This window comes from Oncorhynchus clarkii, chromosome 21, assembly GCF_045791955.1.
Source record: "Oncorhynchus clarkii lewisi isolate Uvic-CL-2024 chromosome 21, UVic_Ocla_1.0, whole genome shotgun sequence".
NCBI lineage: Eukaryota > Metazoa > Chordata > Actinopteri > Salmoniformes > Salmonidae > Oncorhynchus > Oncorhynchus clarkii.
The window spans coordinates 49,209,862-49,225,730 of record NC_092167.1 but is presented as its reverse complement, the minus strand read 5'-3'; the positions used below and the strand labels follow the sequence as shown (position 1 = coordinate 49,225,730).

At 48.0% G+C, this 15,869-nt stretch overlaps 1 protein-coding gene across 1 annotated transcript in view; it reads right to left on the bottom strand.

The window, feature by feature from the left end:
• Nucleotides 1-125: 125 nt before the first annotated feature.
• LOC139379506 (transmembrane protein 151A-like) overlaps nucleotides 126-15,869 on the bottom strand; it is a 23,030-nt gene continuing 7,286 nt past the window's right edge. The window contains exons 2-6 of the mRNA XM_071122323.1: nucleotides 11,482-11,702; nucleotides 10,117-10,243; nucleotides 8,837-8,968; nucleotides 1,683-1,822; nucleotides 126-1,493 (exon numbers count right to left, since the gene is read on the bottom strand). Of these exons, the coding sequence (XP_070978424.1) occupies nucleotides 230-1,493; nucleotides 1,683-1,822; nucleotides 8,837-8,968; nucleotides 10,117-10,243; nucleotides 11,482-11,702 (1,884 nt within the window). The 3' untranslated portion in view covers nucleotides 126-229. The remainder of the gene's footprint in view (nucleotides 1,494-1,682; nucleotides 1,823-8,836; nucleotides 8,969-10,116; nucleotides 10,244-11,481; nucleotides 11,703-15,869) is intronic.

Below are 15,869 nucleotides of genomic sequence, written 5' to 3'. Positions count from 1 at the left end.
TCTCTATCTCTGTCATATTATCAGACCTCTCTATCTCTGTCATATTATCAGACCTCTCTATCTCTGTCATATTATCAGACCTTTCTTTCTCTGTCATATTATCAGACCTCTCTCTCTCCAACATCCCCCTCTTTCTTGTCCTGTACTACAATATCCCTTCTTTCCACTGTCAGACTATGACAATCAATCTATTTAAATGTGATCTCTTATTTAATCTCTTTGTTTTCTGTCAGTTTACTATTATGTCCATCACATCATCTCCACCGTGGCAGCTCTCCTCTCCGTGTACGATCAACACCGGGAAGAAAAACGCATCGTGATAAGACGGAGGTCTATCTCTCTCTCCCTCCCTCACCCCCCCATCTACCTCTCCTCCTCCTCCCTCATGCGCTGCTTCCTCATCTCTCTCCTCCTCCTCCTCCTGTTCTTCATCCCTCTCTCCTTCCAGCACTCCTCGACTCTCCTCCTCATCATCCTGACCCTGCCGGGACCCTAACCCCAGTAACCCTCCTCCTCCTCCTCCTCCGTCCTCCCCACGTCCTCCTCCCAGTCCTCCTCCCAGTCCTCCTCCCAGTCCTCCCCCCAGTCCTCCCCCCATACTACGAGAGTGAAGCAGACTCGCCGGTCTCGGCCGTGTTCTCCCTAGAGAGAACCCACTACGACTCAACACTAACCTCCCTCCTCCTCCTCCTCCTCCTCCTCCTCCTCCCCCCTGCCCTCCCCCGCCACCCCCTACGCCGTTCACCCTCATCTCAGCCACGGTGCCGTTCAGCAGAGCTTGATTCCCTGTCGGTGCCCTTAGCCTGGACGGTAGGCTGGAGCTGGACGTGGTTCTCCGGCACCGGGGGCAGCTCTGGAGGAGGTAAGCCGAAGAGAAGGCCACTGGGTGGGCCATACCAGCTGGGATGCCCCCCTGGATGGGGTCTGAGCCTGGAGCTCCAGGTGTGGAGGTGGTGGTGTTAGTTTCTCCTGTTCCACTAACTCCTCCATTACTCTCTCTCTCCAAGTCCATGAGAAGAGCTTCGGAATACGAAGGAACCATTTGTTGATTACAGCGAATATGCCACTCCAGCTCCGTCATGTCCACCGTGTTCACCCGCGATATCGCTCTGTAGCTCGACCCGCCGTTGACGCTCCTCTCTCCTCCCGTCGTTCCTCCGTTCTCCGTCACTCCGTCGCCTCCTCCGTCCTCACGGATCGTCTCCTCTCCGAACAGTTTCTCCACGTGGTAGTGTACGTACGCCGTGCGGTACTCCGACACGACCCGGAGCGGCCAGGAGAAGAGGAACACTGAGGCTAGCCAGAAGACCCGGGGTCGGGAATACCACGGTTGCCGGGTTGGGTCCGGGAACGCCAGGATATGCTCCCGGAAATCAACGTTCTTTAGATGCATCCCCTCTCGCGCTTCCATGTAATCATCCAGACCCTCGTTGTCTCCGAAGAAGTGTGCTCGCTGGGTGAGGTATGCAGCCTCCGCACGGGCGCTGGCGAAACTGAAACGGAGGAACAATTGATTCATTGATTGATTCACTGACGGATTGGATTTCATAGCGCTTTTCCAGTATGACAAACCAGTCTAAGGGTGGGAAACTCAACTCACAAGAGAAGTATATTTTTCTGAATTTTCAACAATGCTTTGTAAAATAATATCTATAATTCCAAATGTGTGTGTGTGTGTTCACCTGAAACACTTGGTGAAGCGGAGCCTGACAGCTGGGTGCTCCTGAAGTCCCTGGAGCTCTTTGGAGACGTCTTTAACCCGGTGACGACCGTAGTCAAACTCAGAGCTGGAGGCGTGGGTGTTAACCCTCTCATGGTACACCTGGTACAGAGAGACAGGTTACAGGGGTAATGTAGAGGGGTTACAGGGGTAATGTAGAGGGGTTACAGAGAGACAGGTTACAGGGGTAATGTAGAGGGGTTACAGAGAGACAGGTTCCAGGGGTAATGTAGAGGGGTTACAGAGAGACAGGTTCCAGGGGTAATGTAGAGGGGTTACAGGGGTAATGTAGAGGGGTTACAGAGAGACAGGTTACAGGGGTAATGTAGAGGGGTTACAGAGAGACAGGTTACAGGGGTAATGTAGAGGGGTTACATGGGTAATGTAGAGGGGTTACAGGGGTAATGTAGAGGGGTTACAGAGAGACAGGTTCCAGGGGTAATGTAGAGGGGTTACAGGGGTAATATAGAAGGGTTACAGAGAGACAGGTTACAGGGGTAATGTAGAGGGGTTACAGAGAGACAGGTTACAGGGGTAATGTAAAGGGGTTACAGAGAGACAGGTTACAGGGGTAATGTAGAGGGGTTACAGGGGTAATGTAGAGGGGTTACAGAGAGACAGGATACAGGGGTAATGTAGAGGGGTTACAGAGAAACAGGTTACAGGGGTAATGTAGAAGGGTTACAGAGAGACAGGTTCCAGGGGTAATGTAGAGGGGTTACAGGGGTAATGTAGAGGGGTTACAGAGAGACAGGTTACAGGGGTAATGTAGAGGGGTTACAGAGAGACAGGTTGCAGGGTTAATGTAGAGGGGTTACAGGGGTAATGTAGAGGGGTTATAGAGGGACAGGTTACAAGGGTAATGTAGATGGGGTTACAGGGGTAATGTAGCTGGGTTATAGAGGGACAGGTTACAGGGGTAATGTAAACGGGTTACAGGGGTAATGTAGAGGGGTTATAGGGGTAATGTAGATGGGTTACAGAGAGACAGGCTACAGGGGTAATGTAGAGGGGTTATAGAGGGACAGGTTACAGGGGTAATGTAGAGGGGTTAAAGGGGTAATGTAGAGGGGTTACAGAGAGACAGATTACAGGACACCCGTTGTTGTCTTAGCTATCTCTCCCAATCAACACCTGTGATTGCTTTATGCCTCGCTTTATGTCTCTCTCAAATGTCAATATGCCTTGTACACTGTTGTTAAGAGTAGTTATCATTGTTTTAGTTTACTGTGGAGCCACTAGTCCCACTCTACATGCCTCAGATACCTCCTCCCACACATGCTGTGATCTCACCCATCATAACTACGCCCAGAGATGCAACCTCTCTTATCATCACTCATTGCCTGGGTTTACCTCCACTGTACCCTACCATACCCCTGTCTGTACATTATGCCCTGAACCTATCCCACCACGATCAGAAATCTGCTCCTTTTATTCTCTGTCCCCAACGCACTAGACGACCAGTTTTGATAGCCTTTAGCCGTATCCTCATCATACTCCTCCTCTGTTCCTCTGGTGATGTAGAGGTTAACCCGGACCCTGCGTGTCCCCAGCTGTTCTCATTTGTTGACTTATGTAACTGAAAAAGCCTTGGTTTCATGCATGTTAACATCAGAAGCCTGCTGCTTAAGTTTGTTTTACTCACTGCTTTAGCACACTCCCTGATTCCTGGCTTAAGAAGGCAACCAACAATTATGAGATTTCCATCCCCAAATACAACATTTTCCATCAAGATAGAACTGCCAAAGGGGGAGGAGTTGCAATCTACTGCAGAGATAGCCTGCAAAGTTCTGTCATACTTTCCAGGTCTATGGCCAAAAAGTTTGAGCTTCTAATTTTACAAATGAATCTCTCCAGAAATAAGTCTCTCACTGTTGCTGCCTGTTATAGACCCCCCTCAGCTCCCAGCTGTGCCCTGGACACCATATGTGAATTACACATCTACAGTTGAAGTCGGAAGTGTACATATACTTAGGATAGAGTCATTAAAACTAGTTTTTCAACCACTCCACAAATTTCTTGTTAACGAACTACAGTTTTGGCAAGTCGGTTAGCACATCTACTTTCTGCATGACACAAGGAATTGTTCCAACAATTGTTTACAGACAGATTATTTCACTTATAATTCACTGTATCACAATTCCAGTGGGTCAGAAGTTTACATACACTAAATTGACTGTGCCTTTAAACAGCTTGGGAAATTCCAGAAAATGATGTCATGGCTTTAGAAGCTTCTGATAGGCTAATTGGCATCATTTGAGTCAATTGGAGGTGTACCTGTGGATGTATAACAGGGCCTACCTTCAAACTCAGTGCCCCTTTGCATGACATCATGGGAAAATCAAAAGAAATCAGCAAGACCTCAGAAAAATATGGTAGACCTCCACAAGTATGGCTCATCCTTAGGAGCAATTTCCAAATGCCTGAAGGCACCACGTTCATCTGTACAAACAATAGTATGCAAGTATAAACACCATGGGACCATGCAGCCGTCATACCGCTCAGGAAGGAGAAGCGTTCTGTCTCCTAGAGATGAACGTACTTTGGTGCGAAAAACGCAACTCAATCCCAGAACAACAGCAAAGGACCTTGTGAAGATGCTGGAGGAAACAGGTACAAAAGTATCTATATCCACAGTAAAACAAGTCCTATATCAACATCAACTGAAAGGCTGTTCAGCAAGGAAGAAGCCACTGCTCCAATACCGCCATAAAAAAAAGCCAGATTACGGTTTGCAACTGCACATTGGGACAAAGATCGTACTTTTTGAAGAAATGTCCTCTGGTCTGATGAAACAAAAATAGAACTGTTTGGCCATAATGACCATCTTTATGTTTGGAGGAAAAGGGGGGAGAATTGTAAGCCGAAGAACACTATCCCATCCGTGAAGCATGGGGGTGGCAGCATCATGTTGTGGGGGTTCTTTGCTGCAGGAGGGACTAGTGCACTTCACAAAATAGATGGCATCACGAAGGAGGAAAATTATGTGGATATATTGAAGCAACATCTCAAGACATCAGTCAGGAAGTTAAAGCTTGGTCGCAAATGGGTCTTCCAAATGAACAATGACCTCAAGCATACTGACAAAGTTGTGGAAAAAAAGAAAGTCAAGGTATTGGAGTGGCTATCACAAAGCCCTGACCTCAATCTTATAGAACATTTGTGGGCAGAACTGAAAAAGCGTGCGCGAGCAAGGAGGCCTACAAACCTGACTGAGTTACACCAGCTCTGTCAGGACGAATGGGCCAAAATTCACCCAACTTATTGTGGGAAGTTTGTGGAAGGCTACCTGAAATGTTTGACCCACTGGGAATGTGATGAAAGAAATAAAAGCTGAAATAAATAATTCTCTCTACTATTCTTCTGATATTTCGCATTCTTAAAATAAAGTGGTGATCCTAACTGACCTAAGACAGGGAATTTTTACTGTGATTAAATGTCAGGAATTGTGAAACTGAGTTTAAATGTATTTGGCTAAGGTGTATGTAAACTTCCGACCTCAACTGTATCTTCAGAGTTCGTTCTGTTAGGTGACCTAAATTGGGATATGCTTAACACCCCGGCAGTCCTACAATCTAAAATAGATGCCCTCAATCTCACACAAATTACCAAGGAACCCACCAGGTACAACCCTAAATCCGTAAACATGGGCACCCTCATAGATACTATCCTGACCAACTTGCCCTCCAAATATACCTCTGCTGTTTTCAATCAGGATCTCAGCGATCACTGCCTCATTGCCTGTATCCGCTATGGGTCCGCGGTCAAACGACCACCCCTCATCACTGTCAAACGCTCCCTAAAACACTTCTGCGGGCAGGCCTTTCTAATCGACCTGGCCCGGGTATTCTCATCCCGTCAGTCGAGGATGCCTGGTCATTCTTTAAAAGTAATTTCCTTGCCATCTTAAATAAGCATGCCCCTTTCAAAAAATGTAGAACTAAGAGCAGATATAGCCCTTGGTTCACTCCAGACCTGACTGCCCTTGACCAGCACAAAAACATCCTGTGGTGGACTGCACTAGCATCGAATAGTCCCTGCGATATATAACTTTTCAGGGAAGTCAGGAACCAATACACGCTGTCAGTCAGGAAAGCGAAGGCTAGCTTTATCAATCAGAAATGTGCATCCTGTAGCTCTAACTTCAAAAGGTTCTGGGACACTGTAAATTCCATGGAGAATAAGAGTACCTCCTCCCAGCTGCCCACTGCACTGAGGCTAGGTAACACTGTCACCACCGATAAATTCACAATAATCAAGAATTTCAATAAGCATTTCTCTATGGCTGGCCATGCTTTCCTCCTGGCTTCCCCTACCCTGGCCAACAGCTCCGCACCCTCCGCAGCTACGTCCTCAAGCCTTCCCAGCTTCTCCTTCACCCAAATCTAGATAGCAGATGTTCTGAAAGAGCTGCAAAACCTGGACCCATACAAATCAGCTGGGCTAGACAATCTGGACCCTCACTTTCTAAAATTATCCGCCTCCATTGTTACAACCCCTATTACCAGTCTGTTCAACCTCTTTTTCGTATCGGCCAAGATCCCTAAAGATCGGAAAGCTGCTGCGGCCATGCCCCTCTTCAAATGGGGTGACACTCTAGACCAAACTGTTATAGACCTACAGTATATCCATCCTGCCCTGCCTTTCTAAAGTCTTCGAAAGCCAAGTTAATAAACAGATCATTGACCATTTTGAATCCCACCGTACCTTCTCCGCTGTGCAATCTGGTTTGAGAGCTGGTCATGGGTGTACGTCAGCCACGCTCAAGGTCCTAAACGATATCATAACCGCCATCGATAAGAGACATTACTGTGCAGCCGTCTTCATCGACCTGGCCAAGGCTTTTGAATCTGTCAATCACCGTATTCTTATCGGCAGACTCAATAGCCTTGGCTTCTCAAATGACTGCCTCGCCCGGTTCACCAACTACATCTCAGATAGAGTTCAGTGTGTCAAATCGGAGGGCCTGTTGTCCGGACCTCTGGCAGTCTCTATGGGGGTACCACTGGGTTCAATTCTTGGGTCTTTTCTCTGTATATATCAACAATGTTGCTCTTGCTGCGGGTGATCCCTGATCCACCTCTACGCAGACGATACCATTCTGTAAACATCTGGCCCTTCTTTGGACACTGTGTTAACTAACCTCCAAACGAGCTTCAAAGCCATACAACACTCCTTCCGTGGCCTCCAACTGCTCTTAAACGCTAGTAAAACTAAATGCATGCTTTTCAACCGTTCGCTGCCTGCACCCGCCCAGCATCACTACTCTGGACAATTCCAACTTAGAATATGTGGACAACTACAAATACCTAGGTGTCTGGACTGTAAACTCTCCTTCCAGACTCATATTAGACATCTCCAATCCAAAATAATTAAATCTAGAATCGGCTTCCTATTTCGCAACAATCCTCGATCCTCTGCGATATCATTTACAAAATAGCCTCCAATACTCTACTCAGCAAACTGGATGCAGTCTATCACAGTGCCATCCATTTAGTCACCAAAGCCCCATACACCACCCACCACTGCGACCTGTATGCTCTCGTCGTCTGGCCCTCGCTACATATTCGTCGCCAGACCCACTGGCTCCAGGTCATCTATAAGTCTTTGCTAGGTAAAGCTCCGCCTTATCTCAGCTCACTGGTCACGATAACAACACCCACCCGTAGCACGTGCTTCATCAGGTGTATCTCACTGGTCATCCCCAAAGCCAACACTTCCTTTGGCTGCCTTTCCTTCCAGTTCTCTGCAGCCAATGACTGGAACTAATTGCAAAAATCGCTGAAGCTGGAGACTTATATTTCCCTCACAAACTTTAAACATCAACTATCTGAGCAGCTAACTGATTGCTGCAGCTGTACATAGCCCATCTGTAAATAGCCCATCCAATCTACCTATCTCATCCCCATATTGTTTCTATTTACTTTTCTGCTCTTTTGCACACCAGTATTTCTACTTGTACATCATCATCTGCTCATCTATCACTCCAGTGTTAATTTGCTAAATTGTAATTACTTTGCTACTATGGCCTATTTATTGCCTTACTTCATGCTATTTGCACTGTATATAGAGTTTATTTTTTTCCTATTGTGTTATTGACTGTAGGTTTGTTTATTCCATGTGTAACTCTGTGTTGTTGTTTGTGTCGCACTGCTTTGCTTTATCTTGGCCAGGTCGCAGTTGTAAATGAGAACTTGTTCTCAACTAGCCTACCTGGTTAAATAAAGGTGGGAAAAAATATATAATATAGAGGGGTTACAGAGAGACAGGTTACAGGGGTAATGTATGGGGGGTAGAGAGGGACAGGTTACAGGTTACAGGGGTAATGTTGTATGGGGGTAGAGAGGGACAGGTTACAGGGGTAATGTTGTCTGGGGGTAGAGAGGGAGAGGTTACAGGGGTAATGTTGTATGGGGGGTAGAGAGAGACAGGTTACAGGGGTAATGATGTATGGGGGGTAGAGAGGGACAGGTTACAGGGGTAATGTTGTATGGGGGGTAGAGAGGGACAGGTTACAGGGGTAATGTTGTATGGGGGGTAGAGAGGGACAGGTTACAGGGGTAATGTTGTATGGGGGGTAGAGAGGGACTGGTTACAGGGGTAATGTTGTATGGGGGGGTAGAGAGGGACAGGTTACAGGGGTAATGTTGTATGGGGGTAGAGAGGGACATGTTACAGGGGTAATATTGTATGGGGGGTAGAGAGGGACATGTTACAGGGGTAATGTTGTATGGGGGGTAGAGAGGGACAGGTTACAGGGGTAATGATGTATGGGGGGTAGAGAGGGACAGGTTACAGGGGTAATGTTGTATGGGGGTAGAGAGGGACAGGTTACAGGGGTAATGTTGTATGGGGGTAGAGAGGGACAGGTTACAGGGGTAATATTGTATGGGGGGTAGAGAGGGACAGGTTTCAGGGGTAATATTGTATGGGGGGTAGAGAGGGACAGGTTACAGGGGTAATGTTGTATGGGGCGTAGAGAGGGACAGGTTACAGGGGTAATGTAGAGGGGTTACAGAGAGACAGGTTACAGGGGTAATGTTGTAGTGTAATTGAACTCAGAGCTGGAGGTGTGGGTTTTCACCCCTTCCTGCTAACCTGTGTGTGTCTCCTTACCTGTGTAGTGGTATAAGCGTCTCCGTTGCGATACCTGGTCACCTGTCTGGTCCGTCTGACGTAGTGGTAACTGATGGCCTTCCACCAGATACAGGGAGTGGCCTGCTGGAGCTTTGTGACACGCTCATACACCTGTGGACACACACACACACAGTCAGTTTCCACAGCTCACCTGGACACACACATACACAGTCAGTTTCCACAGCTCACCTGGACACACAGTCAGTCTCCACAACTCACCTGGACACACACAGTCAGTCTCCCCAACTCACCTGGACACACAGCCAGTCTCCCAAACTCACCTGGACACACACACACAGTCAGTCTCCCCAACTCACCTGGACACACACACACAGTCAGTCTCCCCAACTCACCTGGACACACAGTCAGTCTCCCCAACTCACCTGGACACACACACACAGTCAGTCTCCCCAACTCACCTGGACACACAGTCAGTCTCCCCAACTCACCTGGACACACACAGTCAGTCTCCCCAACTCACCTGGACACACACACACAGTCAGTCTCCCCAACTCACCTGGACACACACACACACAGTCAGTCTCCCCAACTCACCTGGACACACAGTCAGTCTCCCCAACTCACCTGGACACACACACAGTCAGTCTCCCCAACTCACCTGGACACACACACACACAGTCAGTCTCCCCAACTCACCTGGACACACACACACACAGTCAGTCTCCCCAACTCACCTCGACACACAGTCCGTCTCCCTAACTCACCTCAACACACAGTCAGTCTCCCCAACTCACCTCGACACACAGTCCGTCTCCCTAACTCACCTCAACACACAGTCAGTCTCCACAACTCACCTGGACACACACACACAGTAAGTCTCCCCAACTCACCTGGACACACACACACAGTCAGTCTCCCCAACTCACCTGGACACACACACACAGTCAGTCTCCACAACTCACCTGGACACACAGTCAGTCTCCACAACTCACCTGGACACACAGTCAGTCTCCTCAACTCACCTGGACACACAGTCAGTCTCCACAACTCACCTGGACACACACACACAGTCAGTCTCCCCAACTCACCTGGACACACAGTCAGTCTCCACAACTCACCTGGACACACACACACTGTCAGTCTCCCCAACTCACCTGGACACACACACAGTCTCCCCAACTCACTCTACTAAACACCCCTTGCCCACTTTACCAAAGCCAATTAGATTTCCCCAAAATAACAACAGATAGGGACACACAATGAGAGTCTCAACCAAAATGAAAGTCAAAGTCACGTACCTCTGCCGTCTCCGCGTGAGCCAAAATGGCGGTCTTGGAGTAAAAGTGCCAGCATTCCACTAGATACACCACATACAGCATAGCTAGGAAGGCTAGAGGAATATACACATACCCACTGGAACATGGGCTGTTAGAGGAGGGAGAAGAGAGGAGGGGGGAGGGAGAGAGAGGAGGAGAGAGAGAGGAGGGGGGAGAGAGAGGAGGAGAGAGAGAGGAGGGGGGAGAGAGAGGAAGAGAGAGAGAGGAGGGGGGAGAGAGAGGAGGAGAGAGAGGAGGGGGGAAAGAGAGGAGGGGGGAAGGAGAGAGAGCAGGAAAGAGAGAGGAGGGGGGAGAGGGAGGAGGGGGGAGGGAGAGAGAGGAGGAGAGAGAGAGGAGGGGGAGAGAGAGGAGGGGGGAAGGGAGAGAGAGGAGGAGAGAGAGAGGAGGGGGGAGAGAGAGGAGGAGAGAGAGGAGGGGGGAGAGAGAGGAGGGGGGAGGGAGAGAGAGGAGGAGAGAGAGAGGAGAGGGGAGAGAGAGGAGGGGGGAGGGAGAGAGAGGAGGGGGGAGGGAGAGAGAGAGGAGGGGGAGGGAGAGAGAGGAGGAGAGAGAGAGGAGGAGGGAGAAGAGAGGAGGAGGGGGGAGGGGTAGAAAGGAAGAGAAGTTAGAGGAGGGAGAAAGAGAGAGAAAGGTCATGTTCAAACAAACACAATCAAACTTTATTTAAAAGTTTGGAGGCTCCATATGTATGGTGTGACGGAATTGTGGACCCTCTGGAGGCAGACAGAGGCCAAACTGAGCTCTGTACCGCATCGCCGTGCGCCGCCCAAATGTTGTAACATGATTGGTTGACGGTAGGTGGGGGCGGGAAGTATGAATGCCATGACTTTTGCAGAGACCGTATCGCAGTAAATGCTGTACAGCCACTGCAGATATCAGATTGACCATGCAGAGGCTTTTAGGAATGTACAGATAGCCTCTTGAACTGGATGGAGGATACAAACACAATTCAACTTGAATTTAACTTTATTTAAAGTGTAATAAACTTTATTTAAAGTCTATTTAACTTTATTTAAAAGAGAATTTAACTTTATTTAAAAGAGAATTTAACTTTATTTAAAGTGTAATAAACTTTATTTAAAGTCTATTTAACTTTATTTAAAAGAGAATTTAACTTTATTTAAAATAAAATTTAACTTTATTTAAAGTGCATTTAACTTTATTTAAAGTGCATTTAACTTTATTTAAAATTAAAGTAAATTAACATAAAACACAAAAGGGTCAAATTAGAAAAGGAAGATTTCCTGAAGAACATTTCTTGAAGATTTGCTGTATTTTCTTTTTTTAGGGTAGTGGGAGACGACTGAAGTAAACGTAACACACACTAACCTGTCAAGGTGTAGTTGAGGCAAGTCAGAGGAGGCGGCGGCGGTAGTGGCAGCCGTAGCCGAGACGACCACGTGCTCCCCGGAGCCCAGGACAGGCACACGGCAGACTGCACACCAACCCAGCATGGCGAAACACCCATACATGAGAAGAGTCAAGAGGAGGCACTTCCAGTGAGACTCACGACACAGAGAGGCGGCAAAGGACTTCTGGAGGGGACGCTGCTGTTAGGGCGGACGGGCGACGACGACAAAGTAAATAGCAAGTTCACTTCTATTGCAGTGTCATATAACACCAACAGCTATACTGCCCTACCAAGCAAAAAGGCAGTAACTATTCATAGTGTGGAACTGAGAAAAAAATGTTTTATTTACCTTGGTTTTCACAGTAACTTTATACAGTTACTGTTAACATGACCCCCATTTTCTCCTAAACACAATTACAATAGAGGCAGGATACTTGTCCGAGTGATTAAGCACGTATTTAATGTTGCAAAAATGACATTAACTCATTTTCGACCAAATGAGCAGTTAGAGTTTTTTGCTTGGTAGGGCAGCATAGATCTCTGTGAGTGATAATGTTGTAATCCCTCACAAACCGCAGATTACAGCAGCAGACACTGGTGTTATGTTAGACGGGAGAGGAGGGGTACTCATAATTCAAATATCACATCAACACACAATGATAATGTTGTAATCCCTCGTAAAGCCCAAAACAATTACAGGACAGAGTGGAGATTAGAGTCACCTCCCCCCCCATACACACACACACACACCTCTCCTATCTGTGTTTCTCTGTCTCCTGTGGGGGGGGGGGGGGGGGGTTGAGAGAGTCCATTTCCTGAGTGTGTAATCTTAGATGCTCCAGCAACACACAACACATAGGCATGTGTGTGTGTGTGTGTGTGTGTGTGTGTGTGTGTGTGTGTGTGTATATACTGTATGTGTGTGTGTGTGTGTGTGTGTGTGTGTGTGTGTGTGTGTGTGTGTGTGTGTGTGTGTGTGTGTGTGTGTGTGTGTGTGTATGTGTACAAAGTAGTTATCAGTCACCGTCACCAATACTCACATATTGGAGGAAGTGTATCTGGTGTGATTTAATGCAGGGCTCGATTGAAATCCTGCACTGCATGTCAATTTCACTCAGACATTACAATAATAGTTAGCCATGTTGCTCACAAAACACACTCAAGAGTCCTCAGATCTGACATTTGCAGTGTGTGTGTGTGTGTGTGTGTGATCATCCATGTGTTGAGAAGGTTCTGGTTCTAATGGAAACCTCTGTCCATAATCTGGCCGCTAAAGACCAGGTACTGCCGCCGCTAAAGACCAGGTACTGCCGCCGCTAAAGACCAGGTACTGCCGCCGCTAAAGACCAGGTACTGCCGCCGCTAAGCGCTAGGTGATGCCGTCGCAAACGGCCAGGTGATGCTGTCGCTAAGGGCCATTCGATGCCGTCGCTAAGGGCCTGGTGCAGCTGAGGGCCAGGTGATGCTGTCGCTAAGGGCCAGGTGATGTGGTCACTAAGTGCCAGGTTTTGTAGTCGCTAAGGGCCAGGTAGAAACACTAGAAGTAGTGCAATATTTAGATGTTAACCACTTACCTGACCCTAACCTTAACTAGTATCTAGTCTTACCTGACCCTAACCTTAACTAGTGTCTAGTCTTACCTGACCCTAACCTTATAAATTGTATCTAGTCTAACCTGACCCTAACCTGTGTGTGTGTGTGTGTGTGTGTGTGTGTGTGTGTGTGTGTGTGTGTGTGTGTGTGTGTGTGTTGAATACAGTATAGTATCCGTCATTGCCTTATCTATCCATCATGAGCTAAGTGCACTAGCACAGACACGCACAAACATACACTGTCTAAGTGCTTCTTATAAAAACCCACTTTCCCACAGCAGAGATGTCATATGTTCATGCTGCTACGAGCATAGTGAATTATTTAAACCCACATGCTCTCCCAGACCTATCCCAATCTGACTGACATCTAGAAGTGAGATACACAGTACTGGGTGGTCTCTCTCACTCTGTTTGTATTGTCTGGGTTATGTTGTTATCTGGGTTACGTTTTGTTGTCAGGGTTACGTTGTTGTCTGGGTTACGTTGTTGTCTTGGTTACATTGTTGTCTTGTCCGGGTTACATTGTTGTCATGGTTACGCCATTGTCTTGGTTACGCTGTTGTCTTGGTTACGTCGTTGTCTTGGTTATGTCGTTGTCTTGGTTATGTTGTTGTCTTGGTTATGTAGTGGTCTTGGTTATGGATGGAGGGAGGGAGGCAAGGAAACAACAGAACAGATGAAGAAAGACAGAATGACACTAGTGCCCTCGCCAGATGTCCAGTCAGCACAACTATCCTTCCCTTTCCATCTCCCTCTCTTCTTCTCTCTCTCCATGTCGCTCTCCCTCTCTCTCCATCCTTTGCTCCAACCCTGCACTATGCAGAGGCTAGCTGCAACAGCTCTGATAACTTGGCTCCACACACGTACACACTGTTTAACTGGTTCACTGCTGACTGGCATGAGCTTTCTGTGAGAGGTGCCGAAAATGAAGGGAATACTATACCTCTCTATCCATCTACTTTCTCCATCCCCCTCTCTTTCCCTCCCCCCTCTCTCTCCACCCCCTCTCTCTCAATCCCCCCCCTCTCTCCCTCCCCCCTCTCTCTCCATCTCCCCTCTCTCTCATCCCCCTCTGTCCATCTCCCCTCTCTCTCCATCTCCCCTCCTATCTCTCTATCCCTCTCTCTCCATCCCCCCTTTCTCCCCATCCCCATCCCCCTTCTCTCTCCATCTCCCCTCTCCACCCCCCCTTTCTTTCCACCCCCCTCCTCTCTCTCTCCACCCCCCCTCTCTCCACCCCCGCTCTCTCTCTCCACCCCCCCTCTCTCTCTCTACACCCCCTCCACCCCCCCTCTCTCTCTACACCCCCTCTCTCTCTCCACCCCCCCCTCTCTCTCTCCATTCTCTCTCTGGCTCTCTTTCTATTGATCAGTTTATAAAAGGAACCAGAGAAAAGTCAGAAAGCTGAAAGTGACAGGGAGAGGAGAGAGTAGGATAGTATAGAGAAATAGACCAGAAGAGAGAGTAGGGTAGTAGAGAGAGAGAGACCAGAAGAGGGAGCAGGTTAGTAGAGAGAGAGAGACCAGAAGAGAGAGTAGGATAGTAGAGCGAGAGAGACCAGAGGAGAGTGCAGGTTAGTAGAGAGAGAGAGACCAGAAGAGAGAGCAGGTTAGTAGAGAGAGAGAGGCCAGAAGAGAGAGCAGGTTAGTAGAGAGAGAGAGAGAGAGAGAGAGAGAGACCAGAAGAGAGAGTAGGATAGTAGAGAGAGAGAGACCAGAAGAGAGAGCAGGTTAGTAGAACGAGAGAGACCAGAAGAGAGAGTAGGATAGTAGAGAGAGAGAGACCAGAAGAGAGAGTAGGATAGTAGAGAGAGACCAGAAGAGAGAGTAGGATAGTAGAGAGAGAGAGACCAGAAGAGAGAGCAGGTTAGTAGAGAGAGAGAGAGACCAGAAGAGAGAGTAGGATGGTAGAGAGAGAGAGAGACCAGAAGAGAGAGTAGGATGGTAGAGAGAGAGAGAGACCAGAAGAGAGAGTAGGATAGTAGAGAGAGAGAGAGAGAGAGAGAGAGACCAGAAGAGAGAGCAGGTTAGTAGAGAGAGAGAGACCAGAAGGGAGAGCAGGTTAGTAGAGAGAGAGAGACCAGAAGAGAGAGCAGGTTAGTAGACAGAGAGAGAGAGAGAGAGAGAGAGAGAGAGAGAGAGAGAGACCAGAAGAGGGAGCAGGTTAGTAGAGAGAGAGAGACCAGAAGAGAGAGTAGGATAGTAGAGCGAGAGAGACCAGAAGAGAGAGCAGGTTAGTAGAGTGAGAGAGAGACCAGAAGAGAGAGTAGGTTAGTAGAGAGCGAGAGAGACCAGAAGAGAGAGCAGGTTAGTAGAGAGAGAGAGAGACCATAAGAGAGAGCAGATTAGTAGAGAGACAGAGAGCAGGTTAGTAGAGAGAGAGACCAGAAGAGAGAGCAGGTTAGTAGAGAGAGAGAGAGAGACCAGAAGAGAGAGCAGGTTAGTAGAGAGAGAGAGACCAGAAGAGAGAGCAGGTTAGTAGAGAGAGAGAGAGACCAGAAGAGAGAGTAGGTTAGTAGAGAGAGAGAGAGCAGGTTAGTAGAGAGAGAGAGAGACCAAAAGAGAGAGCAGGTTAGTAGAGAGAGAGAGAGACCAGAAGAGAGAGCAGGTTAGTAGAGAGAGAGAGAGAGACCAGAAGAGAGAGCAGGTTAGTAGAGAGAGAGAGACCAGAAGAGAGAGCAGGTTAGTAGAGAGAGAGACCAGAAGGGAGAGCAGGTTAGTAGAGCGAGAGAGAGACCAGAAGGGAGAGCAGGCTAGTAGAGAGAGAGATTGAGA